General features: G+C 46.2%; 1 protein-coding gene across 1 annotated transcript in view; it reads left to right on the forward strand.

Moving 5' to 3' along the window:
• The window catches only part of LGR6 (leucine rich repeat containing G protein-coupled receptor 6), a 135,763-nt gene that overhangs the window by 61,480 nt on the left and 48,359 nt on the right, over positions 1-25,924 (forward strand). Inside the window, exon 6 of the mRNA XM_006159347.2 lies at positions 23,854-24,069. Coding sequence (XP_006159409.1) covers positions 23,854-24,069 — 216 coding nt within the window. The remainder of the gene's footprint in view (positions 1-23,853; positions 24,070-25,924) is intronic.

Below are 25,924 nucleotides of genomic sequence, written 5' to 3' on the forward strand. Positions count from 1 at the left end.
GAAAGAGAAGAGAGGAGGGAGAGGAGGACTGAAGAGGGAGGGGGCAGCCTGGTGTGTGTCGGGCAAGGGAGGTGGTTGGGAGATAAACCAGGTAGCCTGGTTCCCTCGTCCAGTCGTTCTGTCATTTGTGGAGGTAGAGTGGATGGGAGGGAGGTGGCCAACGGTGGGGCCTGAGTTACCAGATGGCACCACTTAGGTCATCTGCTCCGATCAGCAGTTACCACATCCCCTGACCCACAGGGGCAAGTGTGCCTTGGAGAGGGACCTGCTTTCTTTTTCTTTTTGTGGAGAGGTTTTTGCTATAGGGTACGTGCGCTCCCCAGAAAAACAGAGAGAGACAGAAAGTAAGAAATCACCCCCCAGGGGGGACAGCCATGCCTCAATCCCTTCTCCTCTCGAGATCTTGGGCAGGCACACAAAGGCGCCTGGCGTGAGTTTAAGCCACCAGGTCCGGGACTTGAACCACAGTCGACTACATGGGAGTCCAGCAACATAGCCATTACGCTAACTGCTGGTCCCAGGGTGGGGAGGGACCTGTTTTCATCTTGCTTCCCTATTCCCTGCTCTCCACAGCAAAAGAGCCACATTCTGCCTTCTTCCGCTCAGCTCCGTAAACATGTCTGTCTCCTACTTCCAAGCCTTGACTAAGCTGTTTCTCAGACCAGGATGCCTCTTCTCTTCTTTCTGCAAAGCCTTGCCTTTCTGCTACCTACATCAATGCAGTCCTCACCTCTTCTAGGAAGTCCTCTTAGAATGAGTCCATCTGACCCTGCGCCCACTGGGAACATGGGGCACACTAGACACCAGAGCCAGGCATCTTCAGTCTTCCTAACTCTCTCCTCTCTTAGTCTTGACTTTCCCATCCGGAAAGTGGGTGCAGTCTCTGGGCTTTGAGGGATGGACCATGCACTCGAGTAGATGAAAGTTTCGGTGGGCAGGCCGCGGCACGATGCTTTGTCATTCAGCCAGCACCAGCTGAACCCAAAGCCCTGCTGGACCTGGAGCCTGCCTGCAGCTTCCTGTTGCCAGCGCCATGGCAAATTCTCATCAGAATTCAGGTTGGCAGGAAGGGCCGGGGTGTGGGCATGGACACTAAATCCCCTGCGGATATTGTATAGAGGGGTTTTCGGATTTGGGGAGCTGGGACACTAAATGGTAACCTTTCGGCCAGGCCTGAAAGTTCTGAGAAAGGGCAGACAGGACCGTCCTGGCTTGTCCCTCTCCCTGATAAGACCTGACAAGTGCTCTCAGTCTGTGCCCCAGCTGCTCGGAGTCTTGGAAGTCAGAAGGAAGAAGGAAAGGGAGCCCTCGAGAGCATGGGCTGGGTGCCAAGCACATACCTGGGTGCTCGCACTCTGTTCTTAATCGAGGTCTTCAACACCTCTGGCCGTGGAGGCTCTGCCCAGAGCCTGGCATGCTTCATTCCCGACTTAGTCTGGGACACTTGCTTGCGGCAGCCCAGAGACTCTGTCTCCTTTCAGCTGAAAGTGTGCTGTGTGAATTTAGGGCCTTTCTCTGAAAACAATTGCAGTTTTTCTTTGAAAGCCAGCTCTGCCATTTTCTAGACAAAGATTCACAAGCAAATTGTCTAAACCCTCTGAGCCTCGATTTTGTCATCTGTAAACTGGGAACAATAGGTGGCTGTTTGAAGACTTATGAGCAGATGCATAGAAAGAGCTCAGTGTAGGGCGTCCTGAGTGCACAGTAGGTGGCGGCCTGATATTGGTACTATTTTTAGACCAGTCTCCGGAACTGTCTCTGCAGTGTCATCATTTTCCACTAGTCCTCCACTAGTGGAGGTCGATGGCAGTTCAGAGAAACCCGTGGTGAGAAGCTAGAGAAGGCCCTTGTGGGGACAAGGACTGTGGCCCTTGCACAATTACCCAGAGGGGAACAGAGGCTTCCTCAACCCCTGACCTCCGGATGGGCCTTCTGGGCAGCCAGTCTCCCGGCATGAGTAAGCATGGGTCGCTCCGCCCATTACCTTCTCGTTGTCAGATCTGTGTTGAGCACCTTTGCTGTGCCGGGCGTTGATGCCACTGCCATCAGTATGTTTATCATCACAAATGGTGCGTGCTAGAACACACAGGTACATGTGCGAGGTCCAGAGTGCCACAGGAATGGCAGGAGCTAGCACTGCTGCGCATCTGTGAATATGCCAGGGTCAGAGCTGGGTTCTGAAGGTGCAATAAGGGTTGTTGTCCTGGTGGAGGTGGAAGGTCTGCTTTGACTAGAAGAAGAGCCTGAGCCAAGTGTGAAGGCAGCTGATGGGAGGCCTGGGGATGTAATGTTGGATTTCAAGAATTGTGGCTTGATTGGATTTTGAGAATGGTAGCTTGGTTTGGGGCAGGACTATCTTCCTGTGCTTGCAGCCCTGTCTGCCAGACTGCCTGGGAGAAGCCTGTGTGCAGGAGATCGGTCTGCAGAGAGGGTTGGGGCCTACAGTGACAGCTGGAGAGCCACTGCAGGGCTTTCATGGAGAAAGGCGTGTGTCTCTGAGAGCATAGTGGGGCTACCTGTCCACAGTGGGCCTCCGAACCTCTGCTGAGGGCAGTAGGGCAGCTAAGAGAATGATGCAGGATAGGCCTGGGCCACAGCAGTGGCTGTGTGGTCAGGAAGAGGAGGCCTGGCCCTGAGATTACTATGCCAAGACCTGGTGACTGGCAGGGTAGGAGATCCAGGGAAGGTAGACCCAGAGAAGGTGGGATGGAACAAATAAGTCTCCTTGCACTGCATGTTCCTGAATCTTCCCCTTCCCTGCGCTTCTCAGCTCAGGCTGCAGGCGTCATGCCATGCTCCCTGGCCGGCCCCCCTCATCTCAGCACTCCAACAGCCTGGGACTTAATTATACACTGACGCACTTTGTTTTTAAAAAACATGTTTATTTTTACTCTGACTCATTGTAGAAAATTTAGAAAATAAAAAAATAAGAAGGAAATAAAAATCACCCACAGTTCTACCACCCAGACACAATGCTTGTTAACATGTCTGTGCATTTCTGTATGGACGCACTCATACAAACACACATGCTTCCTTCATAATATGTTAAATCTTTACATATTATGTTGAGGCCTGGTTTATTGTCTCTTTAAAATTGGTTTAAGATTTTTAGCTTTAAGCATTTTTTTTAGAAATTGAGATAAAATGCATTCATTTAAGGTCTGTAACTCAGTGGTTAGTACATTTGCAAAATTGTGCAACTGTCACTGCTATATAATTCTAGAACATTTCATCTTCCCCCCAAAAAACTTTTACTTGCTCACAGTCATTCCTTATTGCCCTTAACCCCATTCCTAACAACCCCCAGTCCACTTTCTGTCTGGACGTGCCCGTTCTGGACATGTCATACAAATAGAATCATATAATACATAGCTTTTTGCCTCTGACTTTTTTCTGTTCATCATTAGCATAATGTTTTTAAGGTTCATCCACATATGCATTCATATCTGTATCAACATTTCTTTTTTTTTTTTTTTTTCTTTTTTAGGAGAGATTTTTGCTGTAGGGTGCATGCACTTACTGGAGAGACAGAGAGAGACAAAGAGAAAGTGAGAAATAACCCCCTGGTGGGAATGGCCATACCACAATCCCTTTTCCTCCCTTCTCCTCTCAGGAATTTGGGCATGCACACACACACGCCCGGCATGAGTTGTAAACCACTGGTTCTATGACTTGAACCACCGTCGACTACGTGGAAGTCCAGTGATGTAACCATTACACCATCTGCTGGTCCCCCTCAATACTTCATATTTTAATGACTGAAGAAAATTCTGCTGTATGGATATACCACATTTTGTTTTATCTATTGATCAATTGCTAGATGTTTGGGTAGTTTCTACTTTTTGGGTATCATGAATAACACTACTACAAATGTTTTTGTGCCAGTTTTTGTGTAGACTTATCTTTTCAATTATTTTGGGTATATAATTAGAACTGGAATTGCTCAATCATATGGTAATGCCATGTACAACTTTTTGAAAAACTATCAAACTATTTTCCAAAGTGGCTGCACAAGGTTCTATCTCCACCATCATTATATGAGTATTCCAATTTCACTACATCCTTGCCAACGCTTGTTATTGTCTTTTTGAGTATAGCCATCCTAGAGGGTGTGAAATGGTATTTCATTGTGGTTTTAACTTGCATTTCCCCATGACTAACGATGTTGAACATCATTTCATGTGCTTATTCACCATTCATATGTGTTCTTTGGGGAAAATGTCTATTCATATCACCTGCCCATTTTTTTAAAAAAAATAATTATTTATTTAATTAATTCCATTTTTGTTATTATTATTTTTTAATTTGACCAGAGAGAGACAGAGAGAGAGAAAGGGAAAGCAAGAAAGAAAGTCACCGCCAGATCCAGGACTCGAACCATGGTCGATCATGTGGGAATCCAGTGCTTTTATCCACCATGCCACTTGCCAGCCCCAATCTGCCCATTTCCTAATTTGGTTGTCTTTTTATTGTTGAGTTGTAACAGGTTATTATATATTATAGATTCAAGTCTCTTATCAAATAATATGATTTTTCAGATATTTTTCTCATAGTCTGTTTTTTTGCGATTCAAGTCTCTTATCAAATAATATGATTTTCAGTTATTTTTCTCATAGTCTGTCTTTTTGATTTTCACTCTCTTGATGGTATTCTTTGAAACACAAAATTTTCTATTTTAATGAAGTCTGATAAATTAATGTTTTTCTTTTGTTTATCATACTTATGGTGTTTTGTCAAGAAAGGATTGCCTGGGGCCAGCCTGTAGCCTAGTGGTTAAGGTGACTGACTCCTATGTGACTGAGTGGTTCAATTCTTAGACCTGGCAGCATAAAAAAAAAAATATACTGGGTGTGTGTGTATGCATGCCCAAAATTCCAAAAGGAGGGAAAAATGGAGGAGAAGGGATTACAGCATGACCATACCCATGGGTGTTGCTTTCTCATTTTCCCTCTCTCTTTCTGTCTCCTCTGGTGACCACACATGCCTTCTGGCAAATTAAAACAGAAAAAAAAAAAAAAAAAAAAAAAAGCATTGACTAATCCTAGGTCAGGAATATTTATGTCTGTATTTTCTTCTGAGAGTTTTACAGTGTTAGATCTTCAAACCATTTTAAGTTAATTTTCGTATATGGTTCACACATGTACAAAGTAGGTGGAGGTTCAGTTTTATTCTTTTGCATGTAGATAGCCACAGCAAAACATTTTCATCACCCTAAACACTATTCTTGGAAAAGAATGTTTCTGCCCACTAAATTGTTTTAGCACTCTTCTTGATAATCAATTGCCTATAAATGTAAGAATGTACTTATGAACTTTGAATTCTAGTCACTTGATCTATGTCTGTCCTTATACCAGTACTATATGGTCTTGATTACTGTAGCTTTGTGGTAAGTTTTGAAATCAGAGTGAGTCTTTCAACTTTGTCCTTTTTAAAGTTGTTTTGGCAATTTTGGCTCCCTGACTTCCCATATGAATTTTAAGGTCAACTTGTTTAATTTATTTTCTTAAAAAAAGAGTTACTGGAAATTTAATAGTGATTGCATTAAATCTACTTATCAATCTGGGGAGTATTCTCATCTTAACAATATTATAGTTTCCAATCCATGAATATGGGATATCTTTCCACTTATTTAGATATTCCTTAACTTCTTTCAACAAGATATTATAGTTTTTAGAATATAGGCTTTGTACTTTTTTGTTAAACTTGTTCCTGTACATTTTATTATTATATGCAGTATGTGTTGTTTTTTTTGGACAGGGTCTCACTTTGATGTGCTCCTCCAGTTTTAGCCTTTGAAATAGCTGGAACTATAGTTGTGTGTCACTGACTCCAGTTTTTCTTTAGGATGGGCTAAAAATGAAACCTGAGCCTTCCATGTGGCCTCAGAATAGCAAGCAGCAACAGCCAGTGCACATAGCTGTGAATGGACCTTTAATTTTTGTTGATGCTATTGTAAATGAGATTGTTTTCTTAATGTCTTTGTTGGGTTGCTCAGTGCAAATATATAGGAATACAATGAATTTTTATAGATTAATCTTATATCCTGTAGCTTTGCTGTACTCATTTGTTAGCTCTGGTAGTTTCTCTGTGGATTTTTATTAATGTCTGATAGAGGAAGTCTCTATTTTTCTGTTACTATTTTCTCACCTATTTATTTTACGATATAAACTTTTATTTTGCAAGGGTGCCCCCTCACTGCCAAAAAAAAAAAGTCCCATTGAAATCTCAATTGTTTATAAACTGAATTGTAGAGACTTAAGATAATTAGAAAATTTAGTATTTCTCTACAGGATTTTTTTTTTTTTTGAGAGGTGTTTTTTGTTTGTTTGTTTGGTTTTCTTTTTCTTTTTCTTTTTCTTTTTTTGCTATAGGGCATGTGTGCTTGCCAAAAAGACAGAGAGACAGAGAGACAGAAAGTGAGAAATCATCCCCCATGGGGGATGGCCATGCTGCAATTTCTTCTCCTCCATTCTCCTCTCAGGATCTTGGGCACGCACACGTGCCTGGCGTGAGCTTAAGCCACCAGGTCTGGGACTCAAATCACAGTCGACTACATGGGAGCCCAGCGACATAGCCATTATGCCAACTGCTGGTAACCCTCTACAGGATTTATTATTTCTCTTAATTCAAAACATCTTTCATGGGCCGACCTGGTAGTCTAACAGCTAGAGGAGCCAGATCCCACATGGCTACCACAGTGTGAATATTGGTCCTAGCTGCTTATTGTATGTGCCCCAGATACCAACAAGATGGAGATATGGAGAAAAAGGAATTATGGCATGACCACACTCCACTGGTGAGTTTTCTCTCTTTTTCTATCTTAGTCTCTCTCTGGCAAGTGCATGCACCCTCTGACAGTTAAAACATCTTTTACCATCTAATGTAGTTTTTGTTGTTTTTCATTAAGAGTCCATATATTTCTTGCTAGAATTATTTCATGACATTTATTGGTTTTTGTTTGTTTCTAAACATTTTTTTGGCTACTATAACTAATGTGAAGGTAATGTTTTCAACATTGTCTCTTCTATTTATTGTTGAAACTTAGGAAAGTATTGAGGTATTCATATTTCTCTTTGTCCACTTCATTGAATTCTTTTATTAATTTTGAGGGTTTTACCATTGATTCTTTTGGTTTTGATAGGCATCTAACATTATTTGTAAATAATAATTATATCTTGTATTTCAATTTGTATGTCTTATGCATTAGAACTCTCAAAAATAATTATTAGCGAATATGGTAATGAACTATCTTATTGCAGGTTTTAATAGGAAAATCTTTAGTATTTTCTCATAAAGTATAATGCTGGATATTCTTTAACATAAAGTCTTTGCCATTTTGAAAAAATCTTTTTTAAACTTAGAATTTTTGGATATTACTATGTTACTCTTCTGTATATATTAAGATTATATATTTTGAGCCCGCTAACTGTAATAGAATTCATTATTTTAATCACTGTAATGTTTTTGGGCTAACCCTAACCTATTTATTTATTTACTTACTTACTTACTTACTTATTTTAGGTTTTTGCCATAGGGTTCATAAGTTCACCAGAGAGAGAGAGAGAGAGAGAGAGAAATTGAGAATCACTCCAGAGAGAGAGAAAGAGGGAGAAATTGAGAATCACTCCCAGGGGAGATGGCTATGCTAAAATCCTTTCTCCTCCATTCTCCTCTTGGGAATCTAGGCATGCATGTACACGTACCTAGCATGTTTCAAGTCACTGGATCCAGGACTTAGTCAGCCATGTGGGAGTCCAGCGCCTTAATCACCATGACATCTGCTGATCTCAAGGATAACCCTATCTTGATAGTGGTGGATTATTCTTATTGTATTCTGTTGCCAGTATTAAACTTAAACAATATTTATACCCTAATAAAATCTTCATAAATGAAAAAAGCTATAGGTCATTTTATCCCTCTGGGAACTTTTGTTATTAGGCTAAATTGAGTTCCAACAGTGAACTAGATATCATTCTAGACATGATTTCTAAAGTGTGACCAATAATTTTTTCCTTATTCATGTTAGAACATCTATGCACACACAAGGGGGACAGAGACAGAGAGAGAGAGAGAGAGAGCGAAACACCCAAAGTCCAGTTACCGTAAGATTCCCTTCTTTGAACCCTCAGTCCATCAGATCTTGGGCATGTGTGTGTTTTGGGGGACTGGACTAGGGGCTCAAACCACAGTCACCATGTGGGATCCAGCTTTTCTTATACAGAACATCACAACTGCACCACAGACTTGACCTCAGAGTATTATTTTTACTTGAAAGCTTGGAAGAATTCACTGACAACTTGCTTGGGCCCAGAACCCGTGTTTGAGAAGTGAATTATTTGGCAATATTTCTCAATTCTTCTTGGTGTTTGTTTTCTTCTGATTTTTTTTATTTCTTAGTTTGGGCTTTGTATTTTCTGAGAATTATTCCTTTCATCAAAATCATTTTGCTCTGGGCTAATATATTAAATGACTTTGTAAGGAAATAGGTTATATTCTAGAAAAGTATAAATGATATGTTTTGTCTCACTTCCAACATGTTTTAGAGGTTTTTTTTCTCTCTTTTAATGCTTCTATGATGCTTCTACTGTTCTCTTCTCTCTCCCTCCCTCTCCTTTCCTCTCTTCTTGGTTCACTGTACCTAAAATATGGGCCTCCTTGACCCCTTCCCAAACTCTGGACTCCCCTCAACTTAGGGAGAACCATGGTTTCTGTCTGGGTTCCCTGTCTTGGTCTCGAAGCTAGGGCATTCATGAGGCTCGTATCTTTGGTTTCCTTTCTCTAGAAACCATTGTCTGGTACTGCCTGCTGTCCAGTGTCTGAAATGAGTTGTTTTTCAGTTTTTTTGAGGCAAAGGATGGGCCCCATCCCTGCTATTCCATCCTGCCTACAAGCAGAAATCAAGAATTCTTCATTCTTTTTTTTTTTTTTTTTGGAGAGGTTTTTGCTATAGGGCACATGTGCTCGCCAGACAGATAGAGAGAGACAGAGAGACAGAAAGCAGGAAATCACCCCCCAGGGGGGGTGGCCATGCCGCAATCCCTTCTCCTCCATTCTCCTCTTGGGATCTTGGGCACACACGCACATGCTCCCGGTGTGAGTTTAAGCCACCGGGTCTGGGACTCGAACCGTGGTCGACTACGTGGGAGTCCAGCGACATAGCCATTACGCTAACTGCTGGTCCCAAATTCTTCATTCTTGGGACTACCAGATGGTGTAATGGTTACATTGCTGGACTCTCATATGGCCAAACAATTCGAGTCCTGGGTCCAGAGGTTTGAAACTCAAGCCAGGCACATGTGCATGCATGCCCAAAATCCAAAGAGGAAAATGAAGGAGAAGGGATTGAGGTGTGGCTACCCCCATACCTGGGGGGTGATTTCTCGCTTTCTGTCTCTCTGTGTCTCGCCAGTGAGCTCATGTGCTCTATTGCAAAACTCTCTCTCAAAAAAATAAAAACAAAACCCACTTCATTCTTGAGTTCATCTTAATTATCTCTTAATTGCCTATAGCACATCTTTGAGTAATTTTTTTTTCCTACAAGAACAACACCTGGCTACTATATTTTAGATCCCTTACATAGTTAAGAACATATTTTTGTAGACTTCATAAAAATTATCCAACTGACTGGATATAAAAATCCTGGGTTGGGCCAGTCAGTGGCGTGGTGGTCAAGACAACTGGATACCACATGGCTGACTGTGTGGTTGGAGTCCTCCATCTGGTGGTTTAGGAAACACCCTAAGCATACCTGCCCAGAATCCCAAGAGGAGAATGGAAGAGAAGGGATTATGGTGTGGCCATCCCCCTGGAGGGGTGATTCCTCCCTTTCCCTTTCTTTCTCTTTCTCTCTCTGGTGAGCTCATGCACCTGATAACAAACTACAAAAAAAAAAAAAAAAAAAAAAATCTTGGATCACAACCTCTTTTCTTAGAATCCACAGTATGGCTGCATTTTTCCTCTGGTATGTAGTGGGCAGAAAATTCTGAGGTCAACCTTATTATTTTGTTCTTTGAGGGTAGCATGTTCCTTTATATGAGTGCTTATAGGATTTTTTCCTTTATCCTTACAATCGAAAACATTGCCAGAAGGTGTCTAGGTATACATCTTTTTTCATTCAGTGTGCTTGAAACACAATAAACATTTTAAATCTATAATTTTTTTTTTCAACTTCAGATGTTTTCTTTCAATTACAGCTCTCATGTGCTTCTCCATTCATTCTGAGTTTAATCCTCTGGAACACCTACAATTCTTAAACTCAAGTTTAATTCTCTTTCCTATTTAGCTCATCTTCATTTTCATAACTTTTATCTCTTTGTCCTTTCATTCTGACTTCAAGGGGAGTATCTCCTGTTTGTTCTCCCATTGTTGGTTCCGTTTCCTGCAGGGCCAGTCCCACTCAGTATCACGGGCAATGCAAATCTAAATTTGTCTCTGTCAACTCTACTTGCAATCTTCCACCTAACTCCATTTGCATTTCAGTTTGTCTTTGAAACTTATCTTTATTTTTCTGCGTATTTTTTAGAGAGGTTTTTGTTTGTTTGTTTGTTTTGCTACTGGGTGCTTGTGTTCACCAGAGAGACAGAGAAAGACAGAAAATGAGAAACCCTCCCCAGGGGGGATGGCCACACCACAATCCCTTCTCCTCCATTCTCCTCTTGGGGTTTTGGGCATGTACACACAAGCACCCAGCGTGAGTTTTGAGCTGCCAGGTTCAGTATTCAAACTGCAGTTGACTATGTGGGAGTCCAGTGATGTAACCATTATGCCATCTGATGATTTCTTTTTCTGCATTTTATGCTGTTCTATTACCTCAACTTTTTTTTTTTCTTTTTATGGACTTGTGTTCCTGTTCCATAGAAGTCATGATATCTTGTACCTTATTGAAGATGCCAATAACTTCTGCTCCCCCCCCCTTATTCTACAATAGTAATAAATTATTTTCAGAAAGGTGTCTTTTCTCCGAGTTGTCAAGACACTACCTCTTCCTATTCTTCAGAGTTTTTTTTAATGTCATTGCTTTAAATTTCTTTCTTTCTTTCTTTCTTTCTTTCTTTCTTTCTTTCTTTTCTTCTTCTTCTTCTTCTTCTTCTTCTTTGAGAGAGAGAGAGAGAGATTTTTTTGCTGTAAGGTGTATGCACTCCCTGGAGAGACAGAAAGCAAGAAATCACTCCCCAGGGAGGATGGCCATGCCATAATCCCATCTCCTCCATTCTCCTCTTGGGATCTTAGGTATGCACGCACATGCACCTGGCATGAGTTTTAATCTACCAGGTCCAGGACTCGAACCACAGTCGACTACTGGGAGTCCAGCAAAATAACCATTACACCATCTGCTGGTCCCTCTTCTTGTCTTTTTTAAAAGATATTTTTAAAATTGTGACAAAGTACATATAAACAAAATTTACCATCCTAATTATTGATAAGTGTGCAATTCATTAAATACATTTACATTGTTGTGCAACTGTGACCACAACCCATCCACAGACTTCTTTTCATCTTGTAAAACTGAAACTCTGTTCATGAAACAATAACTCCCTATTTCTCCCTGGCAGCCACCAATCTGCTGTCTGTCTCTTTGAATTTGACTACTCTAGGAACCTCACCTGAGGGGAGTCATACAGTATTTGTTCTCTTGTGACCAGATCATTTCACTTCGTATAATATCCTTGAGATCCATCTATGATGTAGCCTGTGCTGGACTTCCCTTCTGTTTTGTGGATGAATAATACTCATTGTACACATGTACTACCTTTGGTTTATCCGTTCACCCATCAATGGACGCTGGGTTGCTCCCACCTTTTGGCAATTGTGAATAATGCCGCTGTGAACCTGGCTACAATGACGTCTCTGAGCCTCTGCCTGTTCTCCTTATCTTTGAGTAGAGAAAATCTTGTCTAGATGTGGCATCTGTTCCTAGGGAGGCAGTGTGACTTTCCCACGGTTTAGCCTTCTCACTTCCCAGGGCTGGTTCCATCAGCATCTCAGATACACAGCTGGAGATCAGGTTGGTGTATACAATCCCACGCCAACTCTGAGCATCTAAGCAAAGCAGATATTCATCTGGTGGAGCTTTGGTGTCTTGCAATGGGATCATATCCCTCCTTCCTGAATCTCTCCACCGAGGTTGGTATGGAAGTCTGCCCAGTGGTTTGCCACCCTGGCTGGACATTCGACTCAGCAGAGGAAATTCTAGATGATGCTGAGCTTAGTCTCCATTCTGAGACAAGCGACTGAATGTCTGGGGTTCCCCATGGGCATCAGAGTGTAAGAAGATCCTCAGGTGAGGGAACTTCACCTTAGATGTAAAACCACCAAGGCTGCCCACTATCCGTCCCAGGATGCCCTTGCCTTGAGGAAACTCACCTTCTAGAATGAGGTTCAATTCTCAGCCCCTGCCTTCTCCTTCCTGCCACACTATTTTCAGGGAAATGGAGCCTCTGAGTGAACGCCGACACACGAAGCTGATGGTACTGGTGGATAGGACAGTGGCCACCCCAAGACATTACTTGTGCAATATGTACACGGCATGGCTGTCCAGTGTTCTGGACTCTGACCCAGAATCAGCAGATGTGGAGGCAGGAAACGCCTTTCATCTTCCATCTAGGTGGGCAGGACCACTCTGTTTTACAAGGCAAACTCGAGGAGAGCCACTCATTATCGGCTGTTGTCCTCAGTTCCATTGAGGTTGACTTTAGCAGAGATGTTGCCAGACGTCACTTATGTGTTGCTTTTGGTCATAGTCTAAGTTTTCATCTTTTTTGTCCTGTATCTTCATAGGTGTAGCAATGAGATGATCAAGCTTTCCTAGTTTCAACTGGAAACAACTTGAATGTATTTTACTTATTTCCTTCCTAGGCCGGAGGGGAGGGCCTCTGGTTAGTCTCCTGTGTGCCCACAGTTTAGCACAGGGTGGGGTGTGATAGGTACTTGTGGATCACTCAGGAAGGACCAAGAAGATACTGAATATGGAAAGGAACAGCGCAGACAGGGTTCGGTCAAGAGGCTCTGGAAACGAAGAGTTTTAAGGAGAGCTTTGAAGAGAAGAGGGAGAAACACATTTCTAACAGGGATTTCCGCCTATACAAAGGCATAGGGATGAATAGACCCTGTGGTCTGGGAGGAGGAGGTAGGAGAGAGGCATCTTTGGAGATAAAATGGAGAATCGAAGGGACCTTCTGAGAGATGAGGCTGGGGAGAAAGCCGTTTCAGGGAAGGGATCTTGAAACCTGCGTCCAAGTCCGGAGTTGACTGGAAGTGATAGAATTCTGTGCCAGATCACAGCATGGACGGGGGTTCTCTGGTCTGTGAGAGCAGATGGATGGATAGATGATGGATGGGTAGGTGGACGGACAGACAGATAGATAGGTGGCACGGAGGTGGAGGAGGAGGGGATTAATACCACACAGGTGTAAGCTCTCCAGTTCTTGCACTGGTCCACAGGGAGCCTGGGAGTCCTTGGGCATGAGAGAGGAAATGGCTTGTGGAAAGGACTGGAACCTTCTCAGGGAAGCCAGAGCTGATAAGGACTTCCCCTGCTGCTTCTCCCCCTCCTTCTGTGGTCTCTTTAGAAGTGTTAACATGTGGTTTGGGTTCCCTGGTGCCTATCACCGCGGAGTCTGCAGAGACATCTTTTAAGTAGCTTTAAGACACTGGAATGTCGCTTATACTCCCTAAGCCTCTGACGTCCCTGCCTGTTCTCTAGAGAGGCAAGTTGGGAAAATCCCCATCTGCCTCATCCTCCACCAACCACAGCCGCCCTTTGCCAAGAACAGGCGTCTAGGCGCAGGAAACCACAGGACCCAGCTCCCAAGCACATCTTGAACAGCCAAGAAGGTCCCCAGAAACTAGCCTAATGTCTGGAATTCAATGGCTGGAGGCCGGGGATGGATGAGATGGCTTTTTACAGTCCCCACCCCAGGATTCCGGGATTGTCACCCACAAAGCTGGCCTGGCGCCCAGATCTGTAGGTCTGTGTCTTCAGGGGCACTCACAAAGGCTGAGTGCAGCCTCCTCCACGCCTCCCTCCTGCAGGGCGGGTAATTATTTTCTAGCTGCTGCAGCACAGAGCGCAGGGGTGGCCCTGGAGCAGTGCTCAGGTACCGCCCTTTGATGTGCACAAAGGAAGCACTTCTCTGCTTCCCGGTTCTGCACACCTATCAGTTCTCCTGACAGGTGGGGGAAGGGTGGTCCTGGCATTAGCGTAGCCGGAGAAGTCTGAATTGCCTTCATTTTAATATCCCACTTTTGATCTATTGAAAGGCTGACAGTGAGAAGAGAAGGCTCTTATTAGGTAGCATAAATCAGAGCCCATGAAGTCACTTTCCAGAAACAAATGCAGATGCCCGGTCCAGAGGGAGAGCAGAGTTGCCCCCTCCCCCGCCCCCACCCCAGCCGCTCCTCTCCTTTAGTCCTGAGTCGGATTGAGAAGCAGTTCGAGGCTTCATTCACCTTCACCCCACACACCCTGCCCCTGCTGGGATGTCTGCCTCCACCCCAAGCTTCTGAGGGTCATTTGGCCTGCTCCATGCTCCTCATGCCTGTCACGGGGGCTACCCCCACAAGGGCTCAGACACCAACTCCCAAGAGTTTTTGTCTTTGGACTTTACTGGACTTTTGCTCTCTCTGGGAGGGCCTGGTGATGGAGTCAGATGTGCCGAGGCACAGCTAGGACCCAAGAAATGGGACCCAAGTGTTGGATGCTGCCAAGAAATGGCTCTTGAAGACTAAGGTCTTTACGGGACCTCTGCCAGTGACAGGGAAGGGGCTCTGGGAGGCCTTCCTGTGGCACCGTCTGTGGGGAGGAGTTGGTGAGCACCTTTTTCTCCCAAAGAGAACAGGACAGGAGAGAAGTGAGCCTGAGACTCAGAAGCCGGAGTCCAAACCAACAGCTCCTTGAGCTCTGCCCTCTCTCTGCTCCATCACCCCGACAAAGCCACTTGGTCTCCTCCCTGGTTGATTGGTGTCCCTTTCAGTGCTCACTCTATGACCGTGGTCTCTTCTCAGCCAACAGTCCTCTGAAGTGCTGGCAGCACCCGTGACTTGATCAATGAGAAGCGGGTTGAGGGCCAGCTGCAGTGGCACAGCTGTAACGCAGTACTCCGCAATGCTGCGGACATCTGGGAAGGTCCTGGGTTCACGTCCTGAGGTCTCTCTGTGCATGCTAGGGACGCACGCACGGGCCTGTGAGGGGTGGGATCGCAGCCTGAAGTACCCCATTGAGAGTGCCTGTCTCTCTTTCAAAGAAGAAATACATAAAGAAAGAAAACCCCAGAAACTGAACATCCACTGTGGGCAAGTTTCAGGGCAAGAGGGCCTGCAGCTCGTGGCCTCCAGAGTGCCCCAGTATAATAGGAGAGAAAAGCAATCTTCCTTGGGTGGGTACTTGGGAAAAATTGTTCTAAGGTCTAGAGTTGGCCTCTGCATTTCCCATCTCAACTGGCCATCCTGCCAGCTGCCCTCTTCTCTGGCCCAAAGTAGCCTGTGTTCCGAGTCTGGGTCTCATTTCTAGAAGAGTCCCTCAGAAAGCTGTTCCCTGCTAGAAAGCTACCTAATAACACTTGCCCGATTTTTCTTTTTTGACAATAACACACACTTCTACACTCTAAAAAAGTAACATTGTCCACGTGGTAGAACTTCAGTCATCTCGAGATGCTTGGGGCATGGGGTGGGGGTTGGCTGCCCAAGCTTCTGCAGGCCACCGCATGCCTGTGAGTCGGCCTGCTCGCCAAGGCCCTGTCTTGAGGATACAGGGACGCAGCATAGAAGAACTTGCCCAAAGGAGGCATAGGCTCCTAGAAGGACAGAGCCACATGGACCCTCAGAGCCAGCCCTCCCTGTGTGACGAAGGGACTTGTCTGAAGTGACAGAACTCTGTGTGGCAGCAGGCCCAGGCATCTTCCCACACGGGGCCACCTTTCCCGACCTCAGACCTCCCAGTGCCCAAGCTGAAGTTCACGTTATAAAGCCCCCAAGGGCCACCCGTGCCCTTCACGGTGCCTTTCCATCTTGCCCAAGCCCTCACTCCTAACTCACGGGGATTTTCTGCTCCCAGCGTGCACGACGAGTTTCTTCCCTCCCCTCTGTTCATGCCTTCTCTGCCAGAGATGCTTGGTCCTCTTGCTCACTTGGTGAAATCTGGTCATTCCTCAAGGCTCAGCATGTCACTTCACCAGCTCTTCTGGAAGCCTGTCCCACCCTCCTAGGCTGAGTGATTCACACCCTCAACTCTTGGGGTATGTGACCCACAGTCCTCCCCCCTTCTCTTACTTCCATCCCCCTCCACACACACGCCCTGAGGCATATTTGGTTGTTTATTTGTTCCTTGCCATCCTGTGAGCTCCTCAAGGGCAAGAGTGGAATCGCACTCATCTCCGTACCCCTAGTGTCCCGTGTGGGGCCTGGCCAACTCCTCAGAGCTGCACCAAGCTGAGACAGGCACTGGCTGCACGTGTCCGTTAAAATGGAATAAAATGAAAAATCTAGTGCCCTAGTCATGCTGGCCACATCTGAAGTACACGACAGTCACACGTGCCCAGTCACCACCATGTCAGTGACGCAGACATTGGCCATCTGGTTCATGTGGAGAGCTCAGTAGGAGAGTGTTGACCTGAAGGAGACCAGAAGCACCCAAGATGGAAGATGGTGGGCCGGGGGTCCTTGGCAGCCCAGACTACACAGAGAAGGAGCTGGAAGGGAACTTCCTGGAGCTGGGTCTGGCCCACCCCTTGGGTTCCAGGCTTGGCTTATACCTCTAGGACAGACCCTGCCCGCCCCTTCGCTAGCTGCGGCTCACAGCCACCATCCCCTCAGGACCTGTGCTGGGACTGTTCTCCTTAGCTGAGAAGGAGCCTTTCCATAGGATGGGAAGGCCTTTCAGGAAAACAGATGCTCAAGTCCAAATAACCCGGAATTGAGGGGTGACCAAGAACCCAGAAACAGCACGAGCCTGAGTTTACGCTGTTGTCCTCCTCGGCCAGTCGGTGAGTGACTGCCTGCTGTCACCCTGTAGCTCTTCTGCTGCATCTTGCTCCCTGTGGGGTCTTCACCTTACAGCAGTCAATTTGGACCAGGCTCTTGTGGCCTCGGATCTCGGGGTTGTCCTATAGCAGGTGACTTTCATACCACCTCCTCCTCAGCACTTGGAGGAAAGGGGCCCCAGCCCTCCTCCCTCCTTTCCTGCCTCTCTCCCTGCCTTGGCCTCAGCCCCCCAGGCTGGGGGAGTATGAGGAGCAATTTGGCCCTAGAGAGGTTAAGCTATTTCCCCAGAGCCCAAGCAAGCCCTAACTGGCCTGCGAGGTCCCTACTAATCTGTCCGATTACCGCAGGTAAGAATTATCATCAGAAATCACTGGAGGGGCCCAGGCCCACGTGGGAGAAAGAGAAGAGCTGTTGGAGGTTGTTGATTTTATTCCAGAGCTTAATTGGTATAATTGCTCCCTTCTTCCTGCCAAACCAGAGCCGGTCAGGATTGGTTCTCCCACCTGCCGGCAGGGAACCTCTCACAAAGGTTCATAGTCCCAGATGGCAAGTTCTGCTGGTTGTCCAGAAGCTCCTTCAGCCGCCCCTGAGCCCTAGATGGCAGAGGATGGGGAATCCCAAGGGAGCCCCCCAACTCAAGGGGAGATTTCCTCAGAGAGTGCCCCATTCTCTCAGGGGTTGGGTGGGTAGAGAGTGCAAGGATTTTTTTTGCAGCCAGGGTCTGACCCATGATGGAGGCCCCCTAAGAACCAGATAGGACACAAGAAGGTAGAACCTAGACTACTCCTTGCCCTCCTGCTGCCTCCTCCACCCTCTCTAGGCTGTTTGGGGAACTCACCCCAAAACACTCTAAGGGATCATTTTGTCCTCACAGCCCAAAACACCAGGAGAACCTGCCATTTCTAGGTTTCCACTTCCTCCCAGGGGTCTCAGAGCCTCTGTGTTAGAGGAGAGAAGGATAAAGACAGCCAGTGACAGGCTCTGAGCTGTGCATCTGAATAGTCTCTGGGGCAGGCACATTGTCAAAACACAACTGAGGAAACCTGTGTGAAAGGTGAAACGGGTACTTTGCGGCCAGACCGACCTGTTGGCTACACCCGCACTTCTTCCACGTTCATAGGAGCCACTGGATCAGAGCTGCCAGATCAAATACAAAGATGCGCGGGGCCTGCTCATACTGAAAGGCAATTCCTGAGCATCTAACGTTCAGATTTAACTGGGCATTGTCCCAAGTATCGCATGCAACCTATTATGCTAAAAATTACTTGTTATTTAAAATTCAAATCAAAGTGGGCAGCATGTATTCACTACGTCCGACAAGGCTACCCTGGGCTGAGACTTACCATCCTGAGCCCTCCTGGCCTGAGTGAAATGCTTGAACTCTCTGCTCACCCCAAACACAAATACAGGCCTGACCACTTTCTTCCATGTGTTCACCCACTTTCTCCATTTGCCAGTTGACTTGCTTTCCCCCTTTGGCATGTCCCTGACCCCACGTATTAGGAACAGGTCTGTGGCCCCTTCCTTTCCCAGCTCTGGCTTACTCCACCATGCCAGAAGGTCCGTAGGCCATGACGGAGATGGGATCTCTGACAGCGGAAAGTCTGGAGGTTCCTTCAATCCAACCTTCCCCTAAGGTTGAGAAGGAGGCACCACCTCTCTTGGCAAGTCCGGTTTCCTGGGTTGTTTGCTAATTTACCCATCAGATAGGCATTGCAGGAAGCCAGTCCCAGACCCGGCAGCTAAGCCAGGCTCCAACCCTTCCCCAGCGCCCCCATCTGGTGGTTTATCACCTTGACCTTCTGAGGATGTCTGAAATCTGTGCCCACTTTGCCCATCCGCACTGGCCCGAAGACAACTTCTGTGTGGGCCTAAGTGGGACTCAGGGTAGAGGTATCTGTCTGCAGTCTCTGGGAAATCTGATAATACTCCATTGAGAGGGCCTCTCCAGGGGCACGGGGGAGTCTGGGCATCTGCCAGGGGTTCATGTGTGGAGGGAGGAAGAGGGGAGGAGAGTCTTCACCACTACAGAAAAAGGTATGGAAGCAAGAAAGTCAGGAGACCTGACCATCCCTGCTGGGAGAGGTGGTGCTGATCTTCAACAGCCTGGTATGCTTGGCTAGGCCAGTGGAGCGGGGCGTGGGGGGGGCAGGGCATTCATTCAGCTCATTTATTCAAAACCCCAGTGAGTGCCATTGTGAACTGGGTATCATCCTCGGTGCTGGGGATTCATAACTGAACATAGAGCCTGCTACTAACATCAGCATATCCAAGAGAATGAGGGAGAGTCCTCATCTTTCAGAACAGCTGATGATCAAATCTAAGAGCAAGGTCCCCAGAGACAGCTGAGCGCTGACCACAGGGAGAAATGGCCTTCTTCCTCCTCATTCATTCTCCTCTAGTCTGGTTATCCGCGGTCACCAGAACAGAGCATCAGCAACTTGAGAAGACCTGGCTCAGTGCGTTAACAACACGAATGTGCTTATAAGTTAATGTACTGTTTGGACATCAGATGAAAATTTAGGTTTTGATGTACTGAGTCTGGGGTAGGGTCCAAGAGTTTGCAATTCTAACAATCTTCCAGGTGATTCTGAGACTGGTGTCCAGGTACCACATGTCAAGGAGCAAAGATCTCGAAAAAGATCTGACACACCCACTAGAACCCCAGTAGGGGTGGGATGAGAGGGGCCCACATGACAAGCTGAACCATATAGCCCTAGGCCTCCTTGAGGAGGTGGACAGGCAGGTACGTAGGTGCCAGCAACTGTTGAGGGAGTAAGGGGATAAGGGGTTCTGGGAGCATTCAGGTTGTGTAGAAATCAGTGAGGCACATAAGCATGGTGACTTTGGGAGTGTGTTAGTGATACGGTAACAGTCAGGGACTTGTGCTACAGAATTGGATTATCCAGGGGCTGGCAGGTGGCATAGTAGTTGAAGCACTGGACTCCCGCATGATGACTATGGTTCGAGTCCTGGACCTGACGGCTTGCTTTCTCACTTTCTCTCTCTCTGGTCAGATTAAAATAATGATATATGGGGCTGGCAGGTGGCATGGTGGTAAAGTGGCTGGAACCCCACATGGCTGACCATAGTTCGAGTTCCGGACCTGGCAGCTTGTTTTCTTACTTTCCTTTTCCCTCTCTCTCTCTCTCTATGGTCAGCTTTAAATAAATAAAATAATGACAATGAATAAAAATAAAATAAAATAATTCTAAAAATAAAATAATAATAATAATACATAAAATTAAAAAGATGATTCTTAAAAAAATAGAATTGAATTATCTGGGCTTAGGCCCCAGCATTAATATTTACTAGATGTACGACCTTGGGCAAGTTACTTAACCTCTCTGTATCTCTTACCCTCTTTTTTCTCACTTGCAAAATGTCATCTTTACAGGTTGTGAAAATTACAGGGACTTGAGCTCTTCTCAGTTACCACATGGGGGTGCAATGTGATTTTTCAGTTCATGAATATAATGCGGAATGATCAAATCAGAATAATTAGCATATCCATCATCTCAAACCTCATTGTTACTTTGTGCTGGGACCATTGAGAATGCTCTCTTTTAGTCATTCTGAAATGTACAGTAAATTATTGTTATTCTACTTTGCTATAGAATCCCAGAAACCATTCCTCTTATCTAACTGCAGGTTTACATCTCTTAACTAACATTCTCTATTGCCTCTACCCACTGCCTGCCTCAGTCTCTAGTAATCACTCTCCTACTCTCTTCTTCTACAGACCAACTCTTTCAGTTGCCAAGTACGAATTAGAACATGCATTTTTTCCTCTTTCTGGGCCTGGGTTATTTCACTTAATATAATGGTCTCCAGGCTTGTCTGTGTTGCTTTGAACACCAGGATTTCCTTCTTATAAATGGCTGAATAGTATCCCATTGTATGGCACCACATTTTCTTGATCTGTCTATCTGCTAACAGACACTCCATTTGGTCTCTTGGCTACGGTGAACAGCATTATAATAAATGTGGAAGGCAGACATCTCTATGACACACTCAGTTCCTCTCCTTTGGAAGTATGCCCAGTCGTGGGATTGCTGGATCGTACAGCAGTTCTATTTTGGGGTTTTTAGGAACCTCCATACTGTTCCGTGGTGGCTGTACCAATTTACAGGGGACACAGCTCTTTGGGGAGGATGCTATGCCTGTGACTGGCTGAGCTTCTTGGTGGTGCTGCGGTCACAAAGGCTATGTCAGGCCAGGAAGTGTCTTGGATTCCCGTGTGGGTGGGTTGTCATTTTCCAGGCTCAGTTTTCTGGGTAGGCATGGGATAGGGGCAAGATGACGCTGACATACCATGCATAGTTGTTGGCTGGTGGAGCCCAGGCACACTGTGTGTGGGGTTGAGGAAGGAAGCCTTCGTTATGCAGTGCTAAGATACCCCCAGAACCCTCTGGATAAATTTACTGTGTCAAGGAACCTGCCAGACTGGCACTTCCTCATCCCAAGTCAAGAACAGCAGGGATTTCCATTACGAGAAGAAATTCTGGGCCTGGACACAGAGTGGTCAAGGTTACTTCTCAAGCCTCTAGTGCAAACAGATATGACTGTGCTTCTCTAGACAAGATGTTTGTGCAAAGCAATACTCTGCTGACCTTCTGCCTCCAGTACTGTCCCTCTGCAATGCCTGTGTGGGCTGTAGGAGAGCTTTCTTAAAAGAAATCTGGTTATGTCCTTCCTTTGCTTAAAACCTGCAGTGACTCCCTGTTTCCTGTAACTACCTGTAACTGAGGTGCACCACTTGTAAGGCCTGCAAGCTTCACTGTTCTGCTCTCTCATTCTTACCCCACTGCAATGTTTAATGCTTTATTTGCTATTCCCCATAAGTTGTTCCCTCTGCTTGCAGCTCTTTCCCACCACTTCCTCTCCTGCTGATCCTACTTCAGCCTTTAGGTCTCGTTAGAAGTGCCACTTTCTCGGGAACCAGCAGTTAGCGTAATGACTATGTCGCTGGACTCCCACGTAGTCAACCGCAGTTCACGTCCCGGACCCGGTGGCTTAAAACTCACGCCAGGCGCGTGTGCCCAAGATCCCAAGAGGAGAATGGAGGGGAAGGGATTGCGGTATGACCATTCCCCCGGGGAGTGATTTCTCACTTTCTGTCTGTCTGGTGAGCGCACGTGCCCTATAGCGAAAACCTCTCAAAAAAAAAAAAAAAAAGAAGAAGTGCCACTTTCTCCTGGATCCTTCCCAGTGACCTGGATCAGCTGCCCTGGACCTAGTACCTCCCAACTGTGGTACTGCACTGTGGATATTGGCCTGGCTTCCTTTTGGACTGTGGGCTCAACAAGTAGGGGCAGGGCTGCTGTCTTCCTAGTAGCATGTGTTTACTGCCCACTGTTTCCGGGGCAGAACTATTATGAGGGCTTTCTCTATGAATGCCATCCTCCAGCCTCTATGGGAGACCTCTTTTGATGAGGTAGTTCCCACGCCCTGCTCCTCTAAACTAGACCAACCTAGGGAGGGCTTGAGAGTGTGTACTTCGAAAAAGCTCCCCAGGTGATCCAGCCATAGTCAGAGAAATCCTCAAGGGTGTGGTGGGTATCATTGGAGAACCGTATGGGGTGACAGGCCTTACCAGCAGAAGGTACTCACTATGGAGATTTGGGTCCCATCAGGTCAGGTTTGATATGGATGGGAGGTCTTTCCTAACTGTAGCTTTCAAAGGTGGGGAGGGCACTTGCTCTCACACCCCAGGCTTTGGTGTTTACCTGTCCACTCATGGCCCCTCCTGGTGAGCTGAGGAGCTTCTCTTAGGAGCACTTGACACTTTTGACAGGGAGAACACTGATGAAATGGCTTAGGGAAAAGATGGCAGTATTGTTGGGCCTTCTAAAGTGGCTTTGTGCTATTGGGATAAAAGGAAGTTATCTCTTCTTACCCTCCTGGTTACGTCAAGTCTCCTTTGGGTTTGAAATAATGGAGCTTTGGGGCCATGGTGGAGAGCTGGGGTTTCCATGGCTTAGATGCCATGTGAAGACCATAGCTCAGACTAAGCTTCCTTTCAAGATAGTCAAGTCTAAGGGTAGACTCACATCATAGGCACATAGAGTACTGGGGTTTCAGTTCAGGTCCCAAGCTAGAAGGCAGGTGGTAACACACTGGTAGACAAGATCATGACTTGAGTACGTCTGTAGAAAGCTAAGAGGAGCAGTCTCTTTGCTTTGCTAGACTGCTATGGTCTTCTGGAGTCTGGATCCACAGTTCTCACATCCCTCTTGAACCTTTGATGATGCGCAGACAAGATCATCTACTGTCTGTTTACTTCTTCTGAGAGGCAGCAAATCAAAGACTTCTGCTCTGGCACTCAGGGACCACCATAGGTAGTCAACTGAGCAAGAAGGCCCAGGGTTTGGCAGGAGCCCCATCAAACTACTGAGTTCTTGAGAGGAAAAGGAACAGGTGATGCTAGTGATGGGTGACATTTCGGAGGCATTTTCCTTTGGTTAGGTCCTGGCAGAGGAGATTTCCCTGTACCCATGCTGGGACTCTATCTGTTACATGGCTTTGGAGGGGGTAGGGTTGGAAGGAGTTATGTCATGCCCAGAGCCAGGAACCGCACGGGGAGAAATAGTGGTTGTTCACGAACAGGCTATGGATTCATCTTGGGTCTGAGAGGGAGAGGCGGGGTTGTAGTAGAAATGCATAGCATAAAAGATCAAAAATTGTGGGTTGGAATCAAGGCCAAACATGGGACCTTGAAGAGATGAGGTACAAGGATAAGTGATGGCCAAGTCACAGCTTCAGTCTCAGAGAAGCTTGGAGGCCCTGTTGGAGTTCTGGCTGGCACAGCCTAGCCCCACAGTCGGGTCTGCATCTTGCCTTGGATTGACCCCTCTCCATCCTCTCTTCCACCAGGCGCCTAGATGCCAACCTCATCTCCCTGGTCCCGGAGAGGAGCTTTGAGGGGCTGTCCTCCCTCCGCCACCTCTGGCTGGACGACAATGCCCTCACGGAGATCCCTGTCAGGGCCCTCAACAACCTCCCTGCCCTGCAGGCCATGACCCTGGCCCTCAACCGCATCAGCCACATCCCCGACTACGCCTTCCAGAACCTCACCAGCCTTGTGGTGCTGTGAGTGCTGCTCGGACCCCATCCCCGGCTGGGTCCTGCTGGGAGCTGGGGGCTGCATGCTTCCGCAAGCGGATTGGAAGCCTGGCTGGCTTTACTCGTCTCTGCATGTTGGTGAACCTTCTGGTCTCAGTTTCCCCTTTGTGAGAGGATAAGGATGACCATCCTCCATTGATGCCACAGGGTTAGCAAGAGGCCCGATGATGTTCTAGCTATAGAAGGCTCTGAGAGTCACTAAAGGGCCAGCAAACAGGAATGAAGAGGTTCCCTTCTTTCTAGGCAAATATCCTAACTATACCATGTTAATGGGAATATAAGTCAAATGTTTCTTAAATAATTTCCACCATATTTGACAATCAAATGATGAGTCTTGGGCTTTGGCACAGAGATGGGATAAACCCATCTCATTTTCTAGGCCTGAAGAAGCGGAGAGAAGTCATCACTTGTAATTAGACAGCAAAGCCCCGTCAGGGTAATTACCTGGGAGATAGCATCCTGGCAGGAGTTGGGGACTGGGGTTAACTCTGCCTTCCCAAGGGGAACTTTAGAGTGCAAATTAGCTCCCAGCTAATTGCTATGAATGATTGGGAAGTTCATAGGGTAATTACTAAGGGCTTGGAGGTCATGTGTAATTGTTGTGGGTTCCACCCTAATTGCTGCAGGAACATGGCTCAGGAACATGCGTGTTAGTGACTCCGCTAAATGGCAACTTCGCTTCCCCTGCTCTCAGAAACCTGGTGTGACTCTCCAAGCCAGAAATAGGGGGTGCTTAGTTCCACTTGAGAGATGAAAAGGCTGGCTCCAATCTGATGATCTAACTCTCTGTTCAGAGATTGGCCAGCTGAGGTGAATACCCTTACGGACCTCATCCTTCTATCAGGATGACCACACCCTCCCTCCTTCTGGAAGTCAGTGGGAGTATCTACAGAGGGCCGTCTGACTTTGGTGCTGTCCCTGTGACATCATGAGGAGTGGGGTCAGGTGTCTGTGAGGGACAGGAAGAGTGGAAAATAAGAACGTCAGGATGGGTCCCCCTGTGAGCTCCTCTGTGGGCAGAGAAGGGTCAGAGAAGTGTGAGAGATAGCCGCTGCCCTTGAGGGCTGGTGGAAAAGAGTTGGGGGAGTTGTGGCACGAGACCCTGTTGAGAGTGGCTTTCTCTCTTTCTCCCCCTCTCTCTTTTTTTCCTGCAGATATTTTTACATTTTATTTTATTTCTTTTTTTATGTTTTTTTAAAATTGTATATACATTCAATCACTACGCATCACTTAGCTTGTAAAGTGAATTTACCTAACATAGATACACCAGTCCAGCTGAGGATACTATACCCAACACTCTCTCTCACAATAAATAAAATAAATATTTTTTAAAGAATTATTTATTTGATTTTATTTTCTATCATTGTTATTATTATTTCTTTTTTAATTTGACCGAGGAAAGACAGAGAGAGAGAGGGAAAGTGAGAAAGCAAGCCACCAGGTCTGGGACTCAAACCACCATGCCACCTGCCAGCCCCCAAATAAGCTTTTTTTTCTTAATTGTTTATTTCATTTCATTATTATTATTATTTTTTTAATTGACTTGAGAGAGACAGAAAAAGAGACAGAAGGGGAAAGGGAGAAAGCAAGCTGCCAGATCCAAAACTTAGACCATGGTTAGTCGGGAGTCCAGCACCTTAACCACTATGCCACCTGCCGGCCCTCAAATACACTTTTTTTAAAAAGCAAAACCTACTGCATTAGAAGCAAAGCTGAAAGAGAACTGGTCCCTTCACATGGGGTTTTTCCAGAAATGCTATCGTTTTGTCCTTAGTCTGCCTCCCACTCGTGGGGTGGAGAAGCTTCTAGTAGGCGGTGACCT

The sequence above is a fragment of the Tupaia chinensis genome, unplaced genomic scaffold, assembly GCF_000334495.1.
Source record: "Tupaia chinensis unplaced genomic scaffold, TupChi_1.0 Scaffold000627_1, whole genome shotgun sequence".
Taxonomy (NCBI): Eukaryota; Metazoa; Chordata; class Mammalia; order Scandentia; family Tupaiidae; genus Tupaia; species Tupaia belangeri.